The sequence below is a fragment of the Eublepharis macularius genome, chromosome 9, assembly GCF_028583425.1.
Source record: "Eublepharis macularius isolate TG4126 chromosome 9, MPM_Emac_v1.0, whole genome shotgun sequence".
Classification (NCBI taxonomy): Eukaryota; Metazoa; Chordata; class Lepidosauria; order Squamata; family Eublepharidae; genus Eublepharis; species Eublepharis macularius.
Genome location: NC_072798.1, coordinates 23,421,022 through 23,442,546, shown reverse-complemented (window position 1 = coordinate 23,442,546; position 21,525 = coordinate 23,421,022). Strand labels below are relative to the sequence as shown.

The following is a 21,525-nucleotide window of genomic DNA, read 5'->3' as shown; positions in this document are numbered from 1 at the left end:
CTTTTCCCAGTATGCACTGCCACTGCAGCTGGTGAATAACCAAACTATGACTCAGTGGATGGAGATTTTCAGGACAGTCATCGACAGAAACGTGCCTGCTGTAAGGTTTACTCTTTTGGTCAATGTGAACTTCTTTGTTAAATTGGGGATGTTTAGTACAAGGAGTGTGCTGGCTTTTCTGTTGCAGGGGTAGTACTCCACCATAGAGAGCATTCCTCCGGTACTAGATGTGCTTCCTTTCATGCAAGCCCAGTGTATTTCCTTGAGCTGAAAGTGCCTAGTGCCAGCGGAAGGTGCTATGCAGCAGAGAACCTCTTTTGCAATGGACTGTGAGAGGAGCAAATGGAAGCAAGGCTTAAGATCTACGCATCATAAACAGATGCTTGTTTTCTTGAAAACTTTCAAAGCTTTTCTTAAAAACATTTGAAAATTAAGACTCCAGAGTCTCTGCGGGCAGGGTTCTAGCTGTTACAGGTAAAGGAACAGAAATTGCTCAAACGCCCGTAGGTTTTCTTCCATCTCGGCCAACTGCTTTGTTGCCAAGACCAGTTTGGTGCCTAAATTTAGATGGGAAAGCTGCATTCTCCAACACGAGGTGCTGAGGTCAGTTGCTGGAACTGGGAAAGTAAAAGCCAAAATCTGATGTGCTTCTTGTACTTATACCAAGACTAGTTGGTCTGGGGTCCTTTGTACTGCCTGCCCTTGCATACCTCTTTCCTTTGGGGGCCTCCCAAAGTTTCTGAAGCACCCACAGTCAGGTCATTGGGCCAAGTCCCAGCCTCAGGTTCCTGGCTCAGGCACTGGCTGATGAGGATATACCAGATAAGCTTCTGTGTTGTGCAGAATAGTAGGCCAGAGATATGCTTGCTTTGCTATCCAAAAAGATAGACTGCAAAACCTGCATGCCTGGGTAGTCCACAAAGTAGGAGCTGTGCTGAATACACTTGTTGGTGAAATTCTGAGGACTTTCTTCCAAGAGCTCTTGCTTGCACAGAAAAATAATTTTTGAACTCTTATGCTTTCTCAAGGTGTGCTTGTAACAGAGAAAGCTTCTTGAAACCAAAGCCAGAGAAATAGAAGTAGTCCTCGTGGTTTTCAGGAAGATGAATGAAAGCTAATCACAATCGGGATAACCTTGTCGTTTTGACAGAATGTCAACTAGTTTCTCTCCCTAAATAGTGTGGCTTTTTTACACAATTATTGAAAGATTATTATATTGATTAAAATGTATGTCCTATGTTTTTATAAAAATATGATGAATAAGAATTTTTTAAAGACAGGTTTTGGTACAACATTTGGTTTGTTACCAACTTGGATTGCAAAGATGAGAATCCCTTGTTACACTGTGGCCATTTCCACACACGTTGAATAATGCACTTTCAATGCACTTTAGCAATCCTTTGGAAGTGGATTTTTTGTTCCACACATGGAAAATCAGTTTCAAATGTTCACTAAAGAGTATTGAAAGTGGATTATCCAACGTGTGTGGAAGCAGCCACTGTTTAATATTAACTTTTCTATGTGTTTGCATGCTGGCTGAAAATTGATTTTAATCAGGAAACTCTGCAAATTGATGAAGATGACAGACCGGAATTGGTGTGGTGGAAATGTAAGAAGTGGGCTTTGCGGATTGTGGCCCGCCTTTTTGAAAGGTAATATGCTGAAAACGAAAAATGGCCTCTCTGAATTCTGTTTTAATCGTTTCCATTTATACTTTTTCATATATCTAACAACAAATTCTCCCTCTTTCAGTTTCTCTCTTTCTTTCCTCACTTCCAGCATCTTTGCTCAGAAACCCGTATTTCTGTTCCAAAGAAAGTGAGAAAGGGAAAAAGGAGGGGGGCGTTGACTGCAGTGGCAAACTGCGTGTGTTCTTTGCCATGCTTCTATTTATATATTTTGAGGAAGAACAGCCTAGTTTTATTTCTCCTTTTACTACTTTGTCTCTCAGCGCGAGGCCAGGTTAGCTAGGCACTCTTGGCTTTTGCCCCATCATTCCTGTATGGTGGTCTGTCTTGGTTTTGCTGCCCGTCTGGTACTGGCCGGCCTCAAGCCGGGTGATCGACAGTACATAGTTGCTGAGCTGTTTTCAGCTTAGCAGGTCCCAAGGATACCACCCTTCTGTTTCAGAAGCCGCCTCCTCTCAGTGATAAATCAGGCACAGAGAGCTGTTCTCACCGCTGACAAAAGGATGATTCTGTGTTTGATCCCTGCTGGTGTGTTTCTTGCTCTCCCTTGCCCTTAGCCGCCGCTGCTGCATCCAGCCATGACAGCATTGCTCACACTCGTAAAGTGTGTGTGATGCTTTAGTACCGAGCATTATAACAACCCTGAATGTTAGGGCAGTAGTGTGACCCCCATATTGCAGAGGGGGGAGGGGAATGAAAATGTGTGTCCCTGATGAGGTTGTCGTGGAGGCAAGAGCCAAACGGGAGATTTCTTGGTTCAGATCTCATGTTCTTAAACCATGACTCAAGAGTAGTTCTCCCCAGGCTCTTCCATGATACGTGCTAGATCCCAGCATGAGACTTTTATCTCTGCCAATCACAGAGGAATGTCTTTAATAGCCTTTCTCCAATGCTTCATTCAGGCCAGGTTTTAGAGAGGCAGCTTTTGCCTAAAATGTCTGTCTTCTCACTCAGCCTCATTCAGAAAAACAGGGCATTTTATGTGTGGGTTTAGCAGCCCTCTTGTCCATAAATTCAGCAGTGTCTCTTGAGAGCTTTAAGAGGAAGCTGGCTTAGGGTAACGCCGAGGAATAATTCAGTGGTACAGACACTAGAGCGCAGGTCCAAAAAGAGTATTTTTGTATGCAGTAATAAGTACATTACTGAAGGAGTTTTTCTTTTTACAGACATACATTTTGGTTTAAACGTTTACACAGTTGATCTCTGTCTTCTTAAAGGTATGGCAGTCCTGGGAATGTAACAAAAGAATATTTTGAATTTTCCGAGTTCTTCTTGAAAACCTATGCTGTTGGAATCCAACAGGTAAAAAATTTTTTGTATATTTTGTGCAGGAGTATGATGGCTCCCCAGTAAGCACTAGAAATTGCCCTTTATGCATCCTCTGTCTTGGTTGGTCATTCCCCTTCCTTGGCTGGTGTGTGTGTGTGTGTCCTGATGTGTTTTGCACGTAGCTTAATCTCTGACCTCCCACCTTGATCAACTTCCATTTGATCAGGGTGGGAATTCAGAGATTGCAGTTCTGCAGATCCTCTGATAAAGCTACGTGTGAAACGCGTTTGGATCTATAATTACAAATAAAATAAAATATTTCTCCCAGTGCACCTTGGGTTTTTTTTTGTCTCTTCCTGGATGTTGCACTGGTGTGACGCCATGTGCTGTTTTTGTCATAACCACAACTTCTCTTGCCTTTGGATTGGCAATGGTGTGTGTATGTGTGTGGGTGTTCATGCAGTAGGTTTTGTCCTAAAGCTTCCAATTGCTGTTTCCTAGTTTAGCTGCTTGTATGTGTCAAACAGCTAATATTATCTATGGGTCATTTTGCTTATGGGTCATCTGGGATTGCATGTTCAAGGTATCTGGCATTGGAAAACTTGGTATCAAGAGGTTTTTCTCCTCTGATCAGAAGCAATTTCCCATTAATCCAACTATATATCTTTAAGCTTTGACATGTCCCACCACATATTTTCAGTGGGATGAAAGCAACTCTTTGTAATTGGTATCTTACAATTTCTATCTAGTTATTTTATCATATCAACTTGTGAGCTAGTTATTGCAGTGAAATGTAATCTACCATTTTTTTGGTCATTGTAAGTGATCGGGCCTGTTGGTCTTGAGTAAATCTCAGCATGCCTAAGGTCAGAACTCAGATGTTAAACTGGCAGAGCGTTGAGTAGCTGTTCTTCTGCTTTAAGGCATTATGGACCTGTTACCATGTTCTCATTACAAGAAGGTTCCTTTAATGCTATCTAATGTTTGTTCTGCCCCCCCCCCCCCCGCTTTAGGTACTCCTAAAAATCTTGGACCAATACAGACAGAAAGAATATGTTGCGCCGCGAGTCCTTCAGCAAACTTTAAACTATCTGAACCAAGGCGTCCATCACTGCATAACCTGGAAGCAGATGAAACCACATATGCAGGTCAGCGCAAAAGCAGTAATTAGAAGTAGTATGCAGCTCCAGAGGTTTGAGCTAGGACTTTCTGGAATTCGGGAAACATTTCCCCTTGCTAAAACGAAAAGAAGCTCAGTCTGATAGAAATAAGAAATAACCACTCGTCTATTATTTTGGAGGCTTTGTCAAACATTTCTATGCCAAGTAAACAAAGTTTGTCACATAAGAGTTGCATCATAGTTATTGATTCTGCAGCAGTTATTTGTGTTAAAATGTATCTACAGCCAATTTTAAAGGAATTTCCGTGTCTGTTATCTTCTGCATGCAAATAGATCAAGTAATGCGGTTTGTTATGTAAATTCACCCCTTAGCGATCAATTCACCTAGCACCTTTTATTGCTATATTATCATGAATAGACAATACGTGGGTTGCTGATTTCTGAAAAATGAAAAAAATCCCCATTCCTGACCCCCCACTTCAACCATGTGTACCGGGTACTGCTGTGTAATGTCAAACTCTACTGGATCAATAATTATGGGTGGCAGCGGCGAGGCCCCGTCTTTCAAATGCCCCGGCCATTAAGGACTTCATAGGTCAGAAACAGCGTTGTGCCTAGAAACCACTGAAAGGTTATTAGCTTAAAACGTTCTTCTGTTTCAGGATTTCTCATGATGCTCTTGTTGGAGTAGCTTGTCCCTGAATTACTTGCAGTGGAATAATTGTTTGAATGCTTTTTGTGCTCTGGTTTTATAAGACTCTCTGTGAAGAAGTGATCTTCGCTCTGATGTGTTATAAAGATGAGGATGAAGAGCTCTGGCAAGAGGACCCCTATGAGTACATACGCATGAAATTTGGTAAATAACTGCAGAAGTTCTTAATGTTGTGTCATTTTCTTCCTTATAATTCACAGTAACAGCAGCAACAGGCAACCCACTCTCTTGAGCTGGCTCTGTTTTTTACATGATCCATGGCCATGTGATTTCTCCTTGTGTCTAGCTGTTTTCTGACCACTCAGATAAGATATATAAGGTGGGAGGAAATTACGACTTGCTGACTTCCCCATGACAGAGTCATAATGTGAACATGAGAAGTAATTACCTTGAGCCCTTCCTGTATAAGGATTTGTACACAAACGCTATGTCAGCTGTTATATGAAAGGCAGGGAAAGTGGGATTGTGTCTATTGGCCCTGCCCCTATGTGTGTGTGTGTACGTGCCCTCAAGTCTCAATCAACTTATGGCGACCCCAGAAAGGGGTAGTCAGGGCAAGCAAGAAGCAGTGGTGGTTTGCTGGTGCCTTCCTCTTCAGTCTTCCTTGGTGGCACCCATCCAGGTACTGACCCTGCTTAGCTTCTGAGATCTGATGAGATCGGGCTGCACCATGCCACCTTCCCTCCCTACCACTACATGCATTCAACTTACTTACAAGAGTCGACATGTGTACAGTTTATGGGTGTAGAGTCTTGCAGAAGTTATGTTGAATGCATGTGGGATCCTGGCCAGTAGGTATGATCCCACGCAGCCCTAAGCACATGCAATGTGTATTCAGTCCTAATGTCTCTACCACACCAATGATGAGAAACTTCTTTACAGAACTGGTAATGCAGGTAAAGGAATACATGGCCAAGCCCTTGAATTTCCAGATTGTGGTCCAAGAAGTTTGTTTGTTTGCTTTTTAAATACAAGCTAGAAATCTACTTGCTGTTTAGTCCTCCTTGTACAGTAAATATCAAGGTGTTTTCCTTGCTAATTTATCCAGTGACAAATTTATTTTGAAACTTTGATAGATGTGTTTGAGGATTATGCATCCCCTACAACAGCAGCTCAGATTCTTCTGTATACGGCAGCAAAGAAGCGAAAAGAGGTATTTCAGTCTCATTCTTTCAGATTGCACTGAAAAAATTCAAAGGTTCAAATAGCTTTGCCCCTGTGTTCCTCAAAGGCAGTCATGCTGCTAATGTTTGTTGTCTTCCATTTTTTAAAATTATTACTACATTTTCATCCTCGCTCTCATGATCTGTCCCACAGCTTTGTGTGGTAGATGGGGCTGAAAGATTATTCAGTGAGATTTGCGACTGAGTAGGGGTTTGACCCCAGTGTCTGTAATTCTAGCCACTGTGCCACACTGATTCCCCAGTGTTTCAGTGCTTAGTTACGCTTAACTGAGGCGGGTGGGAGGAATTGTTCAAGCAGTTTGCAATATTTCAGAAGTTCATCAACAAAATGAGGTAACTAAATCTAAGGTTTAAAGAAACAGTTTACAAAATCAATTTACGTGAAGCCAGGAAATTAATAATAATAAGTAATAAAAACATTCGATTTATATACCGCCCTTCAGGACAACTTAATGCTCACTCAGAGCGGTTTACAAAGTATGTCATTATTATCCCCACAACAAAACCCCCTGTGAGGTGGGTGGGGCTGAGAGCTCCAGAGATCTTTGACTAGCCCAAGGTCACCCAGCTGGCTTCTAGCGGAGGAGTGGGGAATCAAACGCGGCTCTCCAGATTAGAGTCCCGCACTCTTAACCACTACACCAAACTGGCTCTCATATATATATATATATATATATAGAGAGAGAGAGAGAGAGAGAGAGAGAGACGGTTCGGTGTTGTGTGTGTATGTGATAGAAAGTCAGGGTGTGTGGGGTCTTTGTATAGAAAGTAATTTATTGATTGGCAACTTAAGGAGTCAGAACTGGAAAATTTGATCCTTTTCCAGTATTTTAGAACTGCAATGTGTACCCGCGCCCTACGGGAGGGGAGTCCTGTTTCAGCCCTCATCAGGGCGGCAGGAGCGCCTTTGGGTAAAGCCAAAATCTGTCTCAAGAATTGGTTTTGAATTACCTCAAGACTGGTTAGAATGTCTTCCTTCCAACCCCACACTTCAGCTCCATATAGGAGGTGAGGGACTACCATGCTCTTAAATAATTTGAGTGCTGGAACTTGTTTGTTGCTTCCCAGGTCCAATGTTCCTAAGGTTCCTAATTGCTTTGTTATAATCTGACAAAGGCTTTCTAGGGCAATGCTTGATTGCTGATGTAAATTGTACACCTGTAATAGAATATTCACTTTTTTTGTGTATTTGGGCGCATGGATCAAAGTTTTACGAAGTGTATTCTTAAACAAAGCAGTCATGCTGTTCTAGTTTTGATAGTAATTCTTGGTGAGTTTTCTGGCCCAAATCATCTTTGTTTTCATGCCACCACTTTAGGTGTTACCCAAAATGATGGCATTTTGCTATCAGATCCTCACTGAACCCAGCGTTGACCCAAGGAAGAAAGACGGGGCATTGCATGTGATAGGATCTCTAGCAGACATTCTGTTGAAGGTAATAGGATGAAAATATACAAAAAATGTAATGGAGGAACTCAGAATGTACTTAAGTATTTCTGATAGAAGATCTGTCTTCTGTATTCTGCACAGCAGGGCTTGATAAGTATTCCAGAATCCTCATCAACATACATATTCTCGCATTCCATTTTTGTGCTTCCTTTAGTCCTGGGTGTGTTGTAGGAGTACACTTGTGAAGGGACCCTCCAGCACCTTATGAATGGATTCTTGCAGGTCTGCAAACTTAATCCCACAGTAGCTCAGTAACTTGGGAATCACAGGCTGTCTGGCAGGGAAGAGTCAGCCTGTGCACCATCACCCAGGTCTTTCCAACATACGAAATTGCAGAGAACCAGGCAGACTAATGAAGACACGTCTCTTAACAATGACAGTAGGTTGGGAGGCACATCCTGTCCCTATACAAGCTTTCGAGTTAGGCTTCTTTGCTGAGCTTAGCAAAGGCCCTTACTCCTGGAGTGGTGAGAGACTTGCTTCATCTCTTTATTGCCCCACCTTCAGCCACGTAAGAGCCAGGCCTGACTGTGAACGCATCAGGATGGCTTCTCATATTACATGTTTAGGCTATGCAGTATAATATATGAGCCAGTCCTGATGCATATGCCAAAGGGATCTTAAATCTTTGTCCTTCTTATGATTGTATATAGCTGTAAAACCTTCAGTAATGAATATTAGTATTTATTTCTACCCTGCCTTTGTCCCTAATAGGGATCCAAGGCGGCTTACATCATTCTCTGCTGCTCCATTTTATCCCACAACAACTCTGTGAGGTGGATTAGGCTGAGAGTAAGTGGCCCAAGGCCACCCAGCAAACTTTCAGAGCAGAGTAGGGATTTGAATCTGGTTTTCCTAGATCATAGCCCAAAACTCTAACCACTACACAACACTGTCTCTACAGCAAATGCATTTTCTGATCATGTGTATGTTCCAGCCACAAGTTCCCGGGTGTGGTAAGAATCAACCTAAAAACTGAGAACACCTGTTCTTACATGGCTTGGGATTGTGTTATCACATAAATCTGGAATATTGGGGGGGGGGGGGGTTGTCCTGTTGAACATCTGGGCCTGTCTGCATTTCACTGGACTTGTATGGTATCAGAATATTTTCTAAAAATATACTTAAATTCAAGGCTGCTTTGAACAATTCTAGAACAATGCTTGGTAGAATTGTTCTAGAGCAGTTATTCTGACAAGTATGAATTGTTGTACCACAAAATGGAGATTTACTTTTTGTTGTTGTTTTTGTGTTGTTAACTCCACCAGAAGAGTATATTCAAGGATCAAATGGAGCTGATGCTACAAAATCACGTCTTTCCGTTGTTCTTGTCCAACCTTGGGTATTTAAGAGCAAGAGTAAGTGCACAGAGTGCAAGCATCATTCTATGGTGATTTGTTTTTACATTGAACATTAGTAAAGAGCATCTGTTTCATATTATTGCAAAAATATCTAGAACAGGGCCTTTTGGCCTCTCTTCTACAAATTCACTTCTAAGGGAGGCTTGTTAGCCCGTCTCTCTTCTAGCTTTTAGAATATCGTTTGAGACCTGATTCCTTTTAGATGGTATTTGAAGTCATCTACTGAGATACTATCCATATACAACTGTTGTACATGACCCTTTTTGCTGTGATTTTAGTTTTTATACTTGCTTTTTACAGCTGCGTTTCTAAGGGTCTTACGTTTTTGAAGAGATCCTTCACAGAACAGCACTTGACATAGCACAAAGAGCAGTAGCTGGAAAGACAAATAAGTAACCTCAAGTCCATTCCAGTCTTTTTAAAAAATATATTTTAGACTCCGACTTTAAGTGAGATTTTAATCAGTTTAGTGTATATGGACTTTTGCTCTGTATTCAAAGTCAAGAGATGGGGATATGAATGTAATAAACTGAGAGTACTAGAATCTATAAAGCACAGCAAAATCCAGTAGATAACAATTGTAGGTCGTCAAAAAAAATATCCAGTGACGGCAACAGGGTCATGCCTTGATGAGGACCAACCATCACAAGGTAGTGAACAAGTTTTCAGGGTCACGAGTGCTTTTCTTCAGGTTGGATATTTAACCCACCCCCAAAAGAAACCGCCAAGCACAAGGGTAGGGGGAGGAAAAGATTCTGCGCCGTTTTATATTTTGTGATCTGCCCTTGTGCCTTCGTGAGAAAAGCGAACTATAGATAAATAAAAAATAAATCTCCGGCTGGCAGTTTGCTGTAGTGGCTGATCTGCTTTCTTCTCGGGTTGTTGCAGTCTTGCTGGACTCTTCATTCGTTCAGCACATTGAAATTCCACAACGAACTCAACCTGAGGAATGCTGTTGAGCTGGCAAAGAAGAGCCTGATTGATGACAAAGAAATGCCCGTCAAAGTAGAGGCTGCCATAGCATTGCAGTCATTAATAAGCCACCAGGAACAAGGTTTGCTTTCCGTTTCTCAGCTGTTTCCCTGCTCTGCATTGGCTTGGCTTTTCCCAGCAGACTCAGTTTAGATACCTGCTTCTGACCTTGGAGTTGCTGGTGGTCTTCCCTTCTTTTCTTCCTCATTTTATCTTCGTTATTCTGTTAACTTCTTTTTGAACTAGGTTTACTGTTCTGTTTGCCACCTTCATCCTTCATATATTTGCCCGCTGTCTGTGAAATGTGCTTCCCCTGTCAGATGCACTGCCCCTTCTCTTCTCATTCTTTTTAAACATGAAAACTCACTTTTTTTGTACTTCACCTTTTGTGCCTTAAGTGCCTTGTAGTTTTCTTTACTGTGGTGATGGTTAAGCATGCAAATAGGTATGAGGTGAGACCAGGGATTGGTGTAATGGCCACTAGTGCCCACTAATGGTATCTGATGCCTTACTAAAGCAGAGCTGTTTTCCTATATAGCTTTTATGAAGAAGGAACTTGGGGGTGTTGCAGATGTGTGTGGAAGGTTGTCAGTTTCCCAACAGTTTCCTTTTTGTCGTTCTCAACTTCTGTATTGTGCTAACCTATAATGTGCTAGCAAAGTGATTCAGGAAGATGAAGCAGACAGACCAGTTTGCAGAGATGTGGGACACTATTTTGCAACTGTGCTTAAAAAGGGGTCTTGTGTTTTTTCCTGAGGTCCCTGCATCTTGCTTCTGACACACAAACATCCTGCCTCCCTTTTCTTCTGTTTTTAAACAAATATGCTTGTGGTCATTTTAGCAAAAGAATACGTTAAGCCCTACATTCGACCAGTTATGCAGGAGCTGCTGCTTGTAGTTCGGGAGACCGAGAACGATGACCTCACCAACGTCATCCAGAAGCTGATTTGCGAATACAGCCAGGAAGTCGCATCCATTGCTGTGGAAATGACGCAGCACCTGGTAAGATTTCTGGCGCAGGTGTTCTGATTTTATTTGAATGAATGTCTTTATTAAGGAGAGCTGCTGCTTCTGGTCACGCTCAAGCATGATGAGATCTTGGGAGCTGCGTTCAGGTATAGATAGCCGTTTTGAACATAGCATAGCATAACATTTTTTCTAGTTCTGTGTTTCGACTAACTGTTACGACCTTTTCTTTCTCTTGGGTAGATTTGGTCTTTAAGCCTTTTATTCTTGCCCCCTCTTGGTAGATTGCTGCCACCAGGAATTAAATTCCAGAATAACTTAAATCTCTCCTTTTAGTAACGTGTCCAAGGGTCAGGCTTTTTCGTGGCCCTGAGGATAAGAATGGGATATAGAAATGACAGATACTCTCGGATATAAAAAAAACAAAGTAAACTTTTATTTTTATAAGAAGCGTATCGGTTTTGTATTATTTCTAAAACTTGATGGTTTCAAAAGAGTAGTTCTCAATTCTTAAAGATACTTTACTTAATCCCAGTCACATAGATTTTCTCTCAGGCTTCACACAGTTTGCCTGCTTTTGATATTAATTTCTCTCTCCGTTACAAGTAAGACCTTTTCTCAGGCGCACACAGTTTGCCTGCTTTTCTCCAGCTGAATGTACTTTCACAAACACACAGTTCAGGCTTCCACACAGGTTATATTTCTCTCAGACAACATAAGCAAGCTCAGGCTGCACACAGCTTGTCTCTCTTGCCCTAACTGAATCTTTTCTCTCCACTCTCAGTCTCAAACTGCATTCACTCCGCCCACACTCTCAGTCATCAACCAGTCATATCACTCACTCACCCCTCTCTTTCACCTCTACTGTTCATCTATACCACACCAAGCATTTAAAGACACACACATGCATTTACTTAAAATCATAACCGTTGCAAGAAAGTACCTAGCAAAGACACCCACCCCTTTGTGACCATAAATGTGATCGTGCATGTTCTGAATGGTACAGCTCTTAATTCACCCGGAGGATTATACCATTAATTTTAAAAAGTAACCATAAATGATACAAGAAGGGGAAGAAAGCTCCAACAGGTTTCTCATAAAAACTTTGAAAATACTTTAAAATAAATTATAATTGGCCCTTAAAGTCCTTTCAGAAATTGCAAAGAGCACTCAGCTGTGATTCAGGAGGTAGAGGGCGTGCAGAAACTCCCAAGTTCAATCCCTGACACCTCCAGCTACAAGAATCTGGAGTATCAGCTATTGAGAGAGACCACTCTCTGAGACCCTGGAGAGTACTAAGCGAAATGGCCCAAAGCCTCCCTTGCTGTATGTCTCTGTGCTCTTTCCCCTGGCTTATCCACTTCCTTCTAGACCTTACGAGCTGTGACGGCAGCCTCTTCATCTCTTCTCTTGCTTTCAGTTGGCTAAGGCTCATGGACAGCAAAGCCACCTATTCCATTAATTTCTTTCTTAAACGTCTCCTCCCCCCGTTTAAAGAGAAAACTGCACTAAAATATGGGGGAGGAGTTGGCTTGGGGCTCACGCGACTGCATTTTTTCTTACTCATCCCCTCATTACATTGCCATTATTACATTGTCCTCTGTCCACTTGTAGGCTTTAGATGGTAATCTTTTGGGAGCAGGGATTGGATTCAGGTATAAAGCACCCTGTCTGTTGGCAATGGCAGTATAAGGGGTTTGTAGATCACACGGTCAGGATACAAATTGCTTCTCTGATTTTTTCTTTTTCTTTAGGCAGAGATATTTGGCAAAGTCCTTCAGAGTGAAGAATATGAAGAAATGGAGGATAAAACTGTCATGGCAATGGGAATCCTGCACACCATCGACACCATCCTGACCGTTGTGCAGGACCACAAAGAGGTTGGCTTTTGCCATCGTTCGGAAGCAGTGCCGTCCAGTGGGCTCCTCCAAGGGATATCTTTGCATCGCAGGAGAGCTGCGCCTGGCCTGTGCATAGCCTTCCGCTGGTGGCAATTCAAAACATTTTAAGGAAAGCTTTACAGATAGTTTTTTTGTTCTTGCTTTAGGGGAAACATTCATTTAAACAACAGCATCAAGTTACCCTAGCGTGTGAATTTCATACAAATGGCCTCGTTTGTTTCATTTCTTCCAGATCACTCAGCAGTTGGAGAGCATTTGCTTGCAGATCATTGGTCTCGTCCTGCAGAAGCACGTAATAGGTATCGTTTTAAAAGCCGGCTTTCGAGAATTTACAACTAGGCGGTGTTTGTGTTTAGCTTTTGGGTATGGCAGGGGATGACATGTATTGCGTTTTTTTAAAATTAACGTGAGGAGCAGCACAGCTTCTTGTCCTCTGCTCTGGCTTCAGATTGGAGCTTAAGAAGAAAGCTGTTGTGCATTAATTTTTAAAAAAAATTCTGTCTTTTTATTTTAACACTGCAGAAAGTGCTATGTTAATACTGTGTTCTGTTGAATACAGGGAAAATATGAGGCCTAGTTAGGGAAAAACTGCCAGTCCAGTTTTCCATAGTCAATTTGTCATTCTCTAGAGAGGCGAAAGTAAAATTTGGATCAGTTCAGAGAGTGTCTTTGCCACAAACTTCCTTGATGATCTTAAGCCCATTAGCATCAGTCACTTCGAAAATGAACAATAACTTACAAGAGCAATTGTTCATTGCCAAGAACAATAGTAGCTCTCAGGAAAATTGCTGAGAAAAGTGGTGTTACCTTCCTCCCAGCCCCCAAACAAGCAGTAATTTGGTGTGGCCTGTAGAGCTGCTGTGGTTTCCCGTGTGTCTAAAGGAGCCTGTGCCTTCCCAACTGCTTCAGAGGAGCTGGACAGGCTTTTAATAGTTTAAAGAGGTCAGAGTCGCAGTGACCAGCTTGGCAGAATCTAATGGCTCCCCACCCCACCCCACCCGTGGGCTTCCCTCATGCTTTTCTTCCTACTGAATGTTGGCCGTAAGCCAGCTGTCTCACAACTGGTTTCTCGGGGATTCTGCACGACTCCCTCTATAACGTTAAAACTTCTCAAGGTCTGCTTCAAGCGGACAGCCTCGGAATTCACAGATGCTTTTGGGGCTAGGGCTGTGGCAGTGCAGTTACTGGCCGTTATGGCTATTTAGCGTTTTGTGGCATCTTGTGCAGAAACTCCTGTCTCAGGGCTTAATTTTCTGCATGTCCACAAAGGGCAGCTTTTACGTAAGCCTTGAATCAAATGTGTTCAAAGCACATGACCTGGCTATTACAATATTGATAACAATCTTAAAAGGGAAGATCATGAAGCACAATGGAAGACGTAAAATGGCTGCATTAAACAATTAAGAATAATATAAATCTATGAAATTTGCAAGGCTTGGTTTCCAGGACTCCTTGATCTTTGTTTTCTTCTCTCCAGAGTTCTATGAAGAAATCCTTTCTCTGGCATACAGCTTGACCTGCCATCTGATTTCACCTCAAATGTGGCAGCTTCTGGGTGTCTTATATGAAGTGTTTCAGCAGGATTGCTTTGAGTACTTTGCAGGTAATGAGCTACGTAGTGGGTTCTGAAGGGGAACTGATGGATGTTATAATAACCTCAGAGGCTGTGAAGCCTTAGATTCATGCACGCAACTTGACGCAAGACTAATGTTGGCTAGCAGTAGTTTGGAAAGCTGTGATGGAGTATATCAGTTGTCAGAATGTCACAGCTATTTCAGCTGAGCAAAAACAAGCTTAATTCACTCTTTGGCGCCAGAAGTTTAGAGCTGAATGAACACGGAATAGCTATTTTCAGGATTTGTCTGGCTAGGGAGAAAAAAAATTAAATTTCAGTGCCTAGACAATCCAGATTATGAGACTTGAAAGGGAGTGTGTGTGTTCTGTTATTCTACACACTTGTTCCATTGCTTGTAGTCATGGAGGTGGGCGATGACGTCCCTCCTCCTCCACCACCAAGAAACTTAATCAGTCGTTCGCCTCCGCAAAGATTGCCCACACAGTTTTGGCATGCCAAGGGCCAGATGCTTGTTTTTTCTTTTAAGTGAAAACTATGATTCTCGGGCAGCTGAATTCTGTGTCCAGTTGCCCATTGCAGTCCATGCATATGTAAACATGGCCCAGTCTATATCAGGCAAATTTCTCTGCTCCTTTTAAAACGTTAGCAGAGCATGACATGAGGAACAGTGCCCTTATCACGTGGTAGGTTGGTGTAAAACAAAGGTTCACTGCATGGAGAGAGCCATTTAAAGAGCCTCCATTGTACGCACTGGTCTTTTCATTCTCTATGGTAACCGTTGCTCACCTTCATACTGTGCATTGGTGAAATGCTGCTGTTCTTTTCTTGGGAGAACTTGGCCCCAGTAAGTTAACAGTTATAATAAGTATTCTATACAAAATAAAATCATACCATTTACTGTGAATAGGTTGTCTTGAAGGGCGGTATATAAATTGAATGTTGTTGTTATTATTATTTCTTAACCTTAATTTTTCAAAGGTGAGAAAGTGCAGAGTGGTGAATTGAGTGTTGGAATTGGACCACAGAGAACCCCATGTTCAAATTCCCATTCAGACATGAAGGTTATTGGAAGGTCTTGGACAAAGTCAGTGTATCAAACCCTAACCTGTCTTGCAGGATTGTTGTAAGGATAAAATAGGTTAACTCCATGTACACTCACCTGAATTCCTGAAAGAAAGCCCAGGCTCCTTCCATACAGAGACGATCTCTGGGTAGATTACATTAACTGCTGCAAATGCAGAGACATTTGAAGAGGCAATGGAATATCCACCCAGCAGTCTATCCTGCACTTTCCCTGCTTCAGACCATTGTGACCACTGTTTTCTCCCCCTCCATTGGAGGGCTTTTTTTAAAAAAATCAGGAATTGCTAGATCACTATAGCATTATATACTTTCACAGATTTTGAGTCTTAAAAATGTACCTCTATAGTCATTTTCCTTGTAAAGCTGTAAAGGGAAAGGTACTGGATGCACATTTTCCCTTGTAACTCTGGAATGAAAGGGGCTAGGGACTTCTTTTTTTTTAAAAAAAAGATGAAAGCTAGGAGTCAGTGCATTGTTTCAATAAACGACTAAAATACTGTAGTGATCTAGCAGTTCCCTTCCTTTTTTAAGCCTTTAAAAATGACCTCCATGTATAGGTGGGGAAACAGCAGCCAAGGGGTCTGAGGGAAGGAACATAGCACAGATGTGGGCAGAACCTGCAAAAACACACACCTTTCTTTCCATACAACATTCAAAGGCCCTTTGCATGTAATCTTCCCCAAAAGATCATACCAAACAAGATTTGGGAAAGATCACAGAAACGTCGCCCGGGGAGGGGAGGGGGGGTGCCTTTGTGGACTTCAGAGGTCTGTGCTACAGAGCTGCTCTGCAATCACAAATGAACTTGGTTGGTGACTTTTTAAAAAAAAAACATTGATCCTTGTTAAAATTTCCTTTTTTCAAAATTTCCTTTTTTGCTTGTCTTTATCTAGATATGATGCCTCTTCTGCACAACTACATCACTGTTGACACTGATACTTTATTGTCGAATCCCAAAAACTTAGAGATAATTTATGCTATGTGTAAAAAGGTGAGTGCGTGCATTTTCTTACTATCCATATCAACTAAATTCCCCAAATTAACATAAATGTAAAACTGAAAGTTATCTCTGGATGTAACTTGACACCACTGTCAGTTGTGCATGTAACAGCTCAGTGTAGAAAGCTTCCCAGCTCCTACTGGACTTGAGTGTATGTGTGTCCATATTTGGATATCAACACAAATTCAAATTGAAAATAAATCCGGTTAGTGTGTTTTGCTTCTTTTTCTTGTTACATCCCATTTCTGGGGAGAAAGGAGGGTAGAGTAAAAAGGATGACATTTTTTCTCAGCTTTTGCACTTCTTCTCCACACCCAACCCAGGGTTTGTTGATACCAATTAAAGAGATTCATCTGTGGGAGCGGCTTTCTCCGTGGGCCTCTGGGTCTGGATCAAGAGTTCAGTGGGATGTACACCCAAGATGTGTGCAGGGGTAATTGTCACCAAGGGGTCCCTCGTCTCGGATCTCTGCTGGTGAAACAAAACGCGATGGGGGTCAGGAAACCCCTGCACTCCAGAGTAGGGAACTGCCACCAATTTCCTCTGGCTTACCCTAAGCTCCGAGACTGAGGAAATAAAATCTCAAGCTATACCAAGGTGTTAACTTGGAAGTCAGCTCTGCAAGCTGAGCCACTTGCCTGCTGAGTTCCAGCAAAACACTGGGCCAGTTGGCCAAGGTACTGGTTTCAGATTGAAGGCCAAAACAGAGAAACATCACACAGGATTCAAGAATGATTGGTTTATTAAAATTGTGTATAAAAGATTATATAAAGTGTGCAAGACATAATAGTTAAAATAATAAAGGCTAGTTAAACTAAAAAAAACCCCATACCTGGTAGGGTCCTCTGCCAGCTATACAAGATGCTACCTTGCAAAGAATGTGCTGCAGTCAGTGACAAAGTTCCAGACACGACAATGGCCAAGGGCCATACGGAAACTCCATTTGGATCCTATATTGCCGAGTAACATGGGCAGACCTTAGGAACCAATCAGGGCCTTGCTAGGAGACGTGGTTATGGCTCTGTGCAGCTCAGTCACAACAACCATCAGAGCAGTTGTCCCAAATGGGGTTCTGATAAGCTTAATGAAGCGGAAGGCAGGGGATGAACCTCCCTTCGGCCACTTGGCCTTGGTTCCTGTATGATCCCACTTGCACCTGTGTTCTGCAAAACATGTCTTGGTCTCTGCTTCTCTTTAGGTTCACGCAGAATCCTTCTTTGGGCCTAGCCAGGCAGCTTACCTTAGCATATACCTTGGCCCAGAAGCAAGCCTGGTTCCTGATAGTAACAAACATACAATTCAGCCTATTGAGGGCTGAATTCGGATTCACATATAGACGGTTGACCATGATATGGAGGACGCTGGTCCTGTTTTGTTATGTTTTGTTGTTTAAATCTCAGGGGCTTTCACTGGAGAGCCAGTGTAGTGTAATGGTGGGAGTGCCAGACTAGGATCTGGGAGACCAGGTTGGAATTTCCACTCTGCCACTGATGCTCACTGGGTGACCTTGGGCCAGTCACACATTCTCTCAGCCTAATTTATCTCACAAGGGGAGAGAGGCTATGGAGATAACGTGGACAAAGGGAGAGCGATGATGTAAGCCACTGTGAGTCCCCATTGGGGAGAAAAGCAAGGTAGTTGAATAGACGTAAAACGAACTCCACGAGGTCGCCATTCACACACCTTTTAAGGAAACCTTTGAACCTCCTCGCTGTTCAGATTCTTCCCATGTAATTAGCGTTCCCTTTTTTTGTTTGCTCTTATTATCCAGTTACTTTGGGTCACCCGGTGGGCCTATTTAAAGAAAAGGCCAGACTTCAAATGTTATGCAGATTCCATGGAATGGTTTACCTTTGCCAGTAGAGTTTGCCTGGTGTGTTTGGGGCGGGGGCAGTTTCTCCTCGCCAAATCTATGCGAGAAGCATTGCCAGTCTTTCTGCCAAGCTGGAAACAAAATTGCTGGTCTAAATTATTCTTGGTTTTGTTGCCAGGTGTTAACGGGCGATGCAGGTGAAGATGCAGAATGCCATGCTGCCAAGCTCTTGGAGATCATCGTTCTGCAGTGCAAAGGAAGGGGCATTGACCAGGTAACCGGCATCACTCTTCTGTCTATCGAAAAGGCACGACTGAACTGCTGAAGATCTATAAAAGTGGGATGGGCTTGTGTTCAGACTTCTTAATTTTTTAAATATGATTTGCCTGATAAAGAAACTGTGCTTTCTTTTTAGTTCAAATGTCTTTAGAAGGTATCGTGGTTAGAGGGCTGGTCGAAGCTCTGGGGGGCCCAGGTTTGAAATTCCACTCTGCCCATGGAAGCTCGCTGGGTGACCTTGAGCTGGTCACATGTGCTTAACTTAACCTACTTCACAGGGTTGTTGTGGGTGTAAAATAAATGAGTGGAGAACAATACCAGCTGCTTTGGGTCCCCATTGGGGAGGAAGGTGGAGTGAAATGAAGTGAATAAAAATTTCCCCAAGTAGCCTGGAACCTGTGCTGTGAGGAAGGCCCCTCCCCTTTCTGCAGGTTCACTTCCTTCAGCCATCTGGATGGATTCACTAAACTGAAGCACGCAGGCACCTGCTCTCTATTTGTAGTGGTAAAGAAGACGGTATTGAACACATGGGGTGCAAGGATGAACTAGAGATCCTTTGTAGTCCCTTAAAGGTCTGTGGTGCCACTTTAGTATTGCATTCTTATTTTGCGGGCTTTTCCTGGGCAGAGCCCGTAGAGCCTCCTTCCCCCAAACTTCCTGTTCCTTGCCATCCAGGACACTGTGGAAGGCTGACAGTCAGAGCAACTGGATGTTACGCTTTTGTTGATACACCCCAAGATTGCATTCGCCTATTTTGCTGCTGCATCACACTGACTGCACATATTTAACCTCCCATTCACCTGTACCCCAAGATCTTGTTCACACACACTGCTGCCCAGTAGTGTATCCCCTATCCAGTATGCATACTTTACATTTTTGTTCCCCAGGTGGAGAACCTGGCACTTACCCATGTTAAATCGCATCTTATTCAAATCTACCCACCTTCCCGGGGTGTTCGGATGTTGTTGAATTCTATCCCTGTCATCAAGGGTGTTGGCTCCTCTTCCCAGTTTGGTGTTATCTGCAAATTGAATGAGTAATCCCTTCAACCCTCATCCAGATCATTTATAAAAATATTTTAAAGCACTGGACCCAGAACTGAGCCTTGTGGCACTCCACTGGACACCTCCCTCCAATCAGATATAACGCCATTGACAACTACTCTTTGGGTTCAGTTATCCAACCAGTTACCTATCCTGCTGGCTTCTGATTGCGGGACAGGAGGGAAGCAGCCATGATTTTGGGAACTTGGTCATAGTGGGATGTGGATGAAGTCTAGGGAATGGAGGCGCTTAACTGTGGAGGGTAGAAAAGGAACTCAAGCTTGCGGGAGCTGGAGGGGAGCAACTAGAACCTTCCCCTTCAAAGCATCCTTCATCCATCAAACTGGCAGGCTATTGGCTGGTGAGAAAGATTTTGTTTACCTGATGCACCCACCAGGTGGCACTGGGTGTTTTACTGCAAAATGATTCCGTAAGAGATGGTTGAGAGCCAATTATAAAAACATCTTAAATAGGGAAGACAGTAGCCTTCATGCATTTTTAAGAGGTGAGAAGGGAAGAACTGATAAGGAGAACTGGAGGCAACGAGCTGGAAGACTTATAAAGTGATAGCAGGTTCCTGAAGAGCAGGCAGGGTCTGAGAGCAGCAGATAGCACAACCGGATGGAGATTCCTGAAGCAGATCTTAAGCAGATTCTTAATTTCATGCACCCTTCTATAATCAGCCAGTGAAAAGGGTGAAAGGTAGGTGGTGTGAAAACTCTCAATCCTCCTAGGTCTGTTAGATCCATTTAGTATAAACTGCAAATCTCGAGCCCAAGATTTGTGTGGTTAAATGGGGTTAGTGGAGAAGCCAGCCTCCTTCCTTCCTTCCTTCCTGAGCCCTCTACTTGTCTGTCCCCCAATCTCACCATCATCATGCATCTTTTCCGCTCCTGCAGCCAGGGCAAAGTGTGTGTCCCTTGCCTTTTTTCTCTGCTTCTGCCACTTCCTTCTAGCCTTATATTTCTCAGCCTGCTTGGGCCTTTCCCTTTTAGGACGTAAATACACGGTAGGGAAGCTGAAGTTCCCAGTCCTGGCTGGGTGACCTTAGGGAAGCCACATACTCACAACCTAACTTCCCTCACAGGGCTTCTATGAGGAAAAAATGGGGAGAAGAGAAACATCTGTGGTGCCCTGAAGTCCTCAGAGGAAGGGTGGAATAAACATGTAGGAGTTATTTTTTGTTTGAGGAGAATAAACTCTTTTGAATTGCAAATGGAAGTTTGTTAAGAAGTGAAAAAGGATGGAGTATAGACAAGTCTGTTTAAGGAACCAAAGGTGCTATCTGGCTGGAAGCCCCTGAGAGAGAGAATGGTAATTGATGTCTGCATACTTGAGACTGAATCTTTAAAGCCAGGATATTTCTTTGAAACTCTCTGTGTGTTTTCCCCCCTCCCCTTTCCCTGTGCTTTCTATCTCCAGTGTATCCCACTCTTTGTAGAAGCTGTTCTAGAGCGTTTAACGCGAGGGGTTAAAACGAGTGAGCTTCGCACAATGTGCCTGCAGGTTGCCATAGCTGCCCTTTACTACAACCCCGAACTCCTTTTGCACACTCTAGAAAACATCCGATTTCCTCACAACCCTGAGCCCATCACTGCGCAGTTTATAAACCAATGGATGAATGACACGGACTGTTTTCTTGGGTAAGCATTCATGATTTCTTGGTAAGCTGCTCTTCTTAACCTTGCCCTGAGTGGCAATGAGGAAGGAACTGGTAAAATGCAAAAATCTTTGCAGAGGGGAAGCCTCTGTTTTCTCTGTTTTCTCCCACAACCTCAATAGAAGAAAATGTATTATAAAGGTTCTTTTCACAACAACGAGAGAAAATAATTTTGAATTTTGTTGCCACTGCCCATCAGTCACATTATATGCTTTACCCTAAGCCTACTCCCCTTGAGAAAGGTGGACTATAAATGAAAATAAAATAAATGTATCCAAATGAATGCCAAACAAAATTCCTCTTATATAAATACCTGTATAGGGGGAAAATGGATCTCATTTTCATTATTTGTTGACTCAAATAAAAAAAACCGAGGGATGTCATTATCTTTCTTCAATCGATATTGAAGATTGTTATGAAAAAGCTTTTTAAAAAGAGAGCAATCTATA

At 42.7% G+C, this 21,525-nt stretch overlaps 1 protein-coding gene across 1 annotated transcript in view; it reads left to right on the top strand.

Moving 5' to 3' along the window:
• The window catches only part of IPO8 (importin 8), a 46,592-nt gene that overhangs the window by 10,499 nt on the left and 14,568 nt on the right, over positions 1-21,525 (top strand). The window contains exons 6-21 of the mRNA XM_054988406.1: positions 11-100; positions 1,558-1,652; positions 2,906-2,990; positions 3,971-4,105; positions 4,834-4,933; positions 5,866-5,942; positions 7,292-7,408; positions 8,691-8,780; positions 9,672-9,837; positions 10,597-10,757; positions 12,476-12,601; positions 12,855-12,921; positions 14,100-14,225; positions 16,175-16,272; positions 18,273-18,368; positions 20,839-21,059. Of these exons, the coding sequence (XP_054844381.1) occupies positions 11-100; positions 1,558-1,652; positions 2,906-2,990; positions 3,971-4,105; positions 4,834-4,933; positions 5,866-5,942; positions 7,292-7,408; positions 8,691-8,780; positions 9,672-9,837; positions 10,597-10,757; positions 12,476-12,601; positions 12,855-12,921; positions 14,100-14,225; positions 16,175-16,272; positions 18,273-18,368; positions 20,839-21,059 (1,850 nt within the window). The remainder of the gene's footprint in view (positions 1-10; positions 101-1,557; positions 1,653-2,905; positions 2,991-3,970; positions 4,106-4,833; positions 4,934-5,865; positions 5,943-7,291; positions 7,409-8,690; positions 8,781-9,671; positions 9,838-10,596; positions 10,758-12,475; positions 12,602-12,854; positions 12,922-14,099; positions 14,226-16,174; positions 16,273-18,272; positions 18,369-20,838; positions 21,060-21,525) is intronic.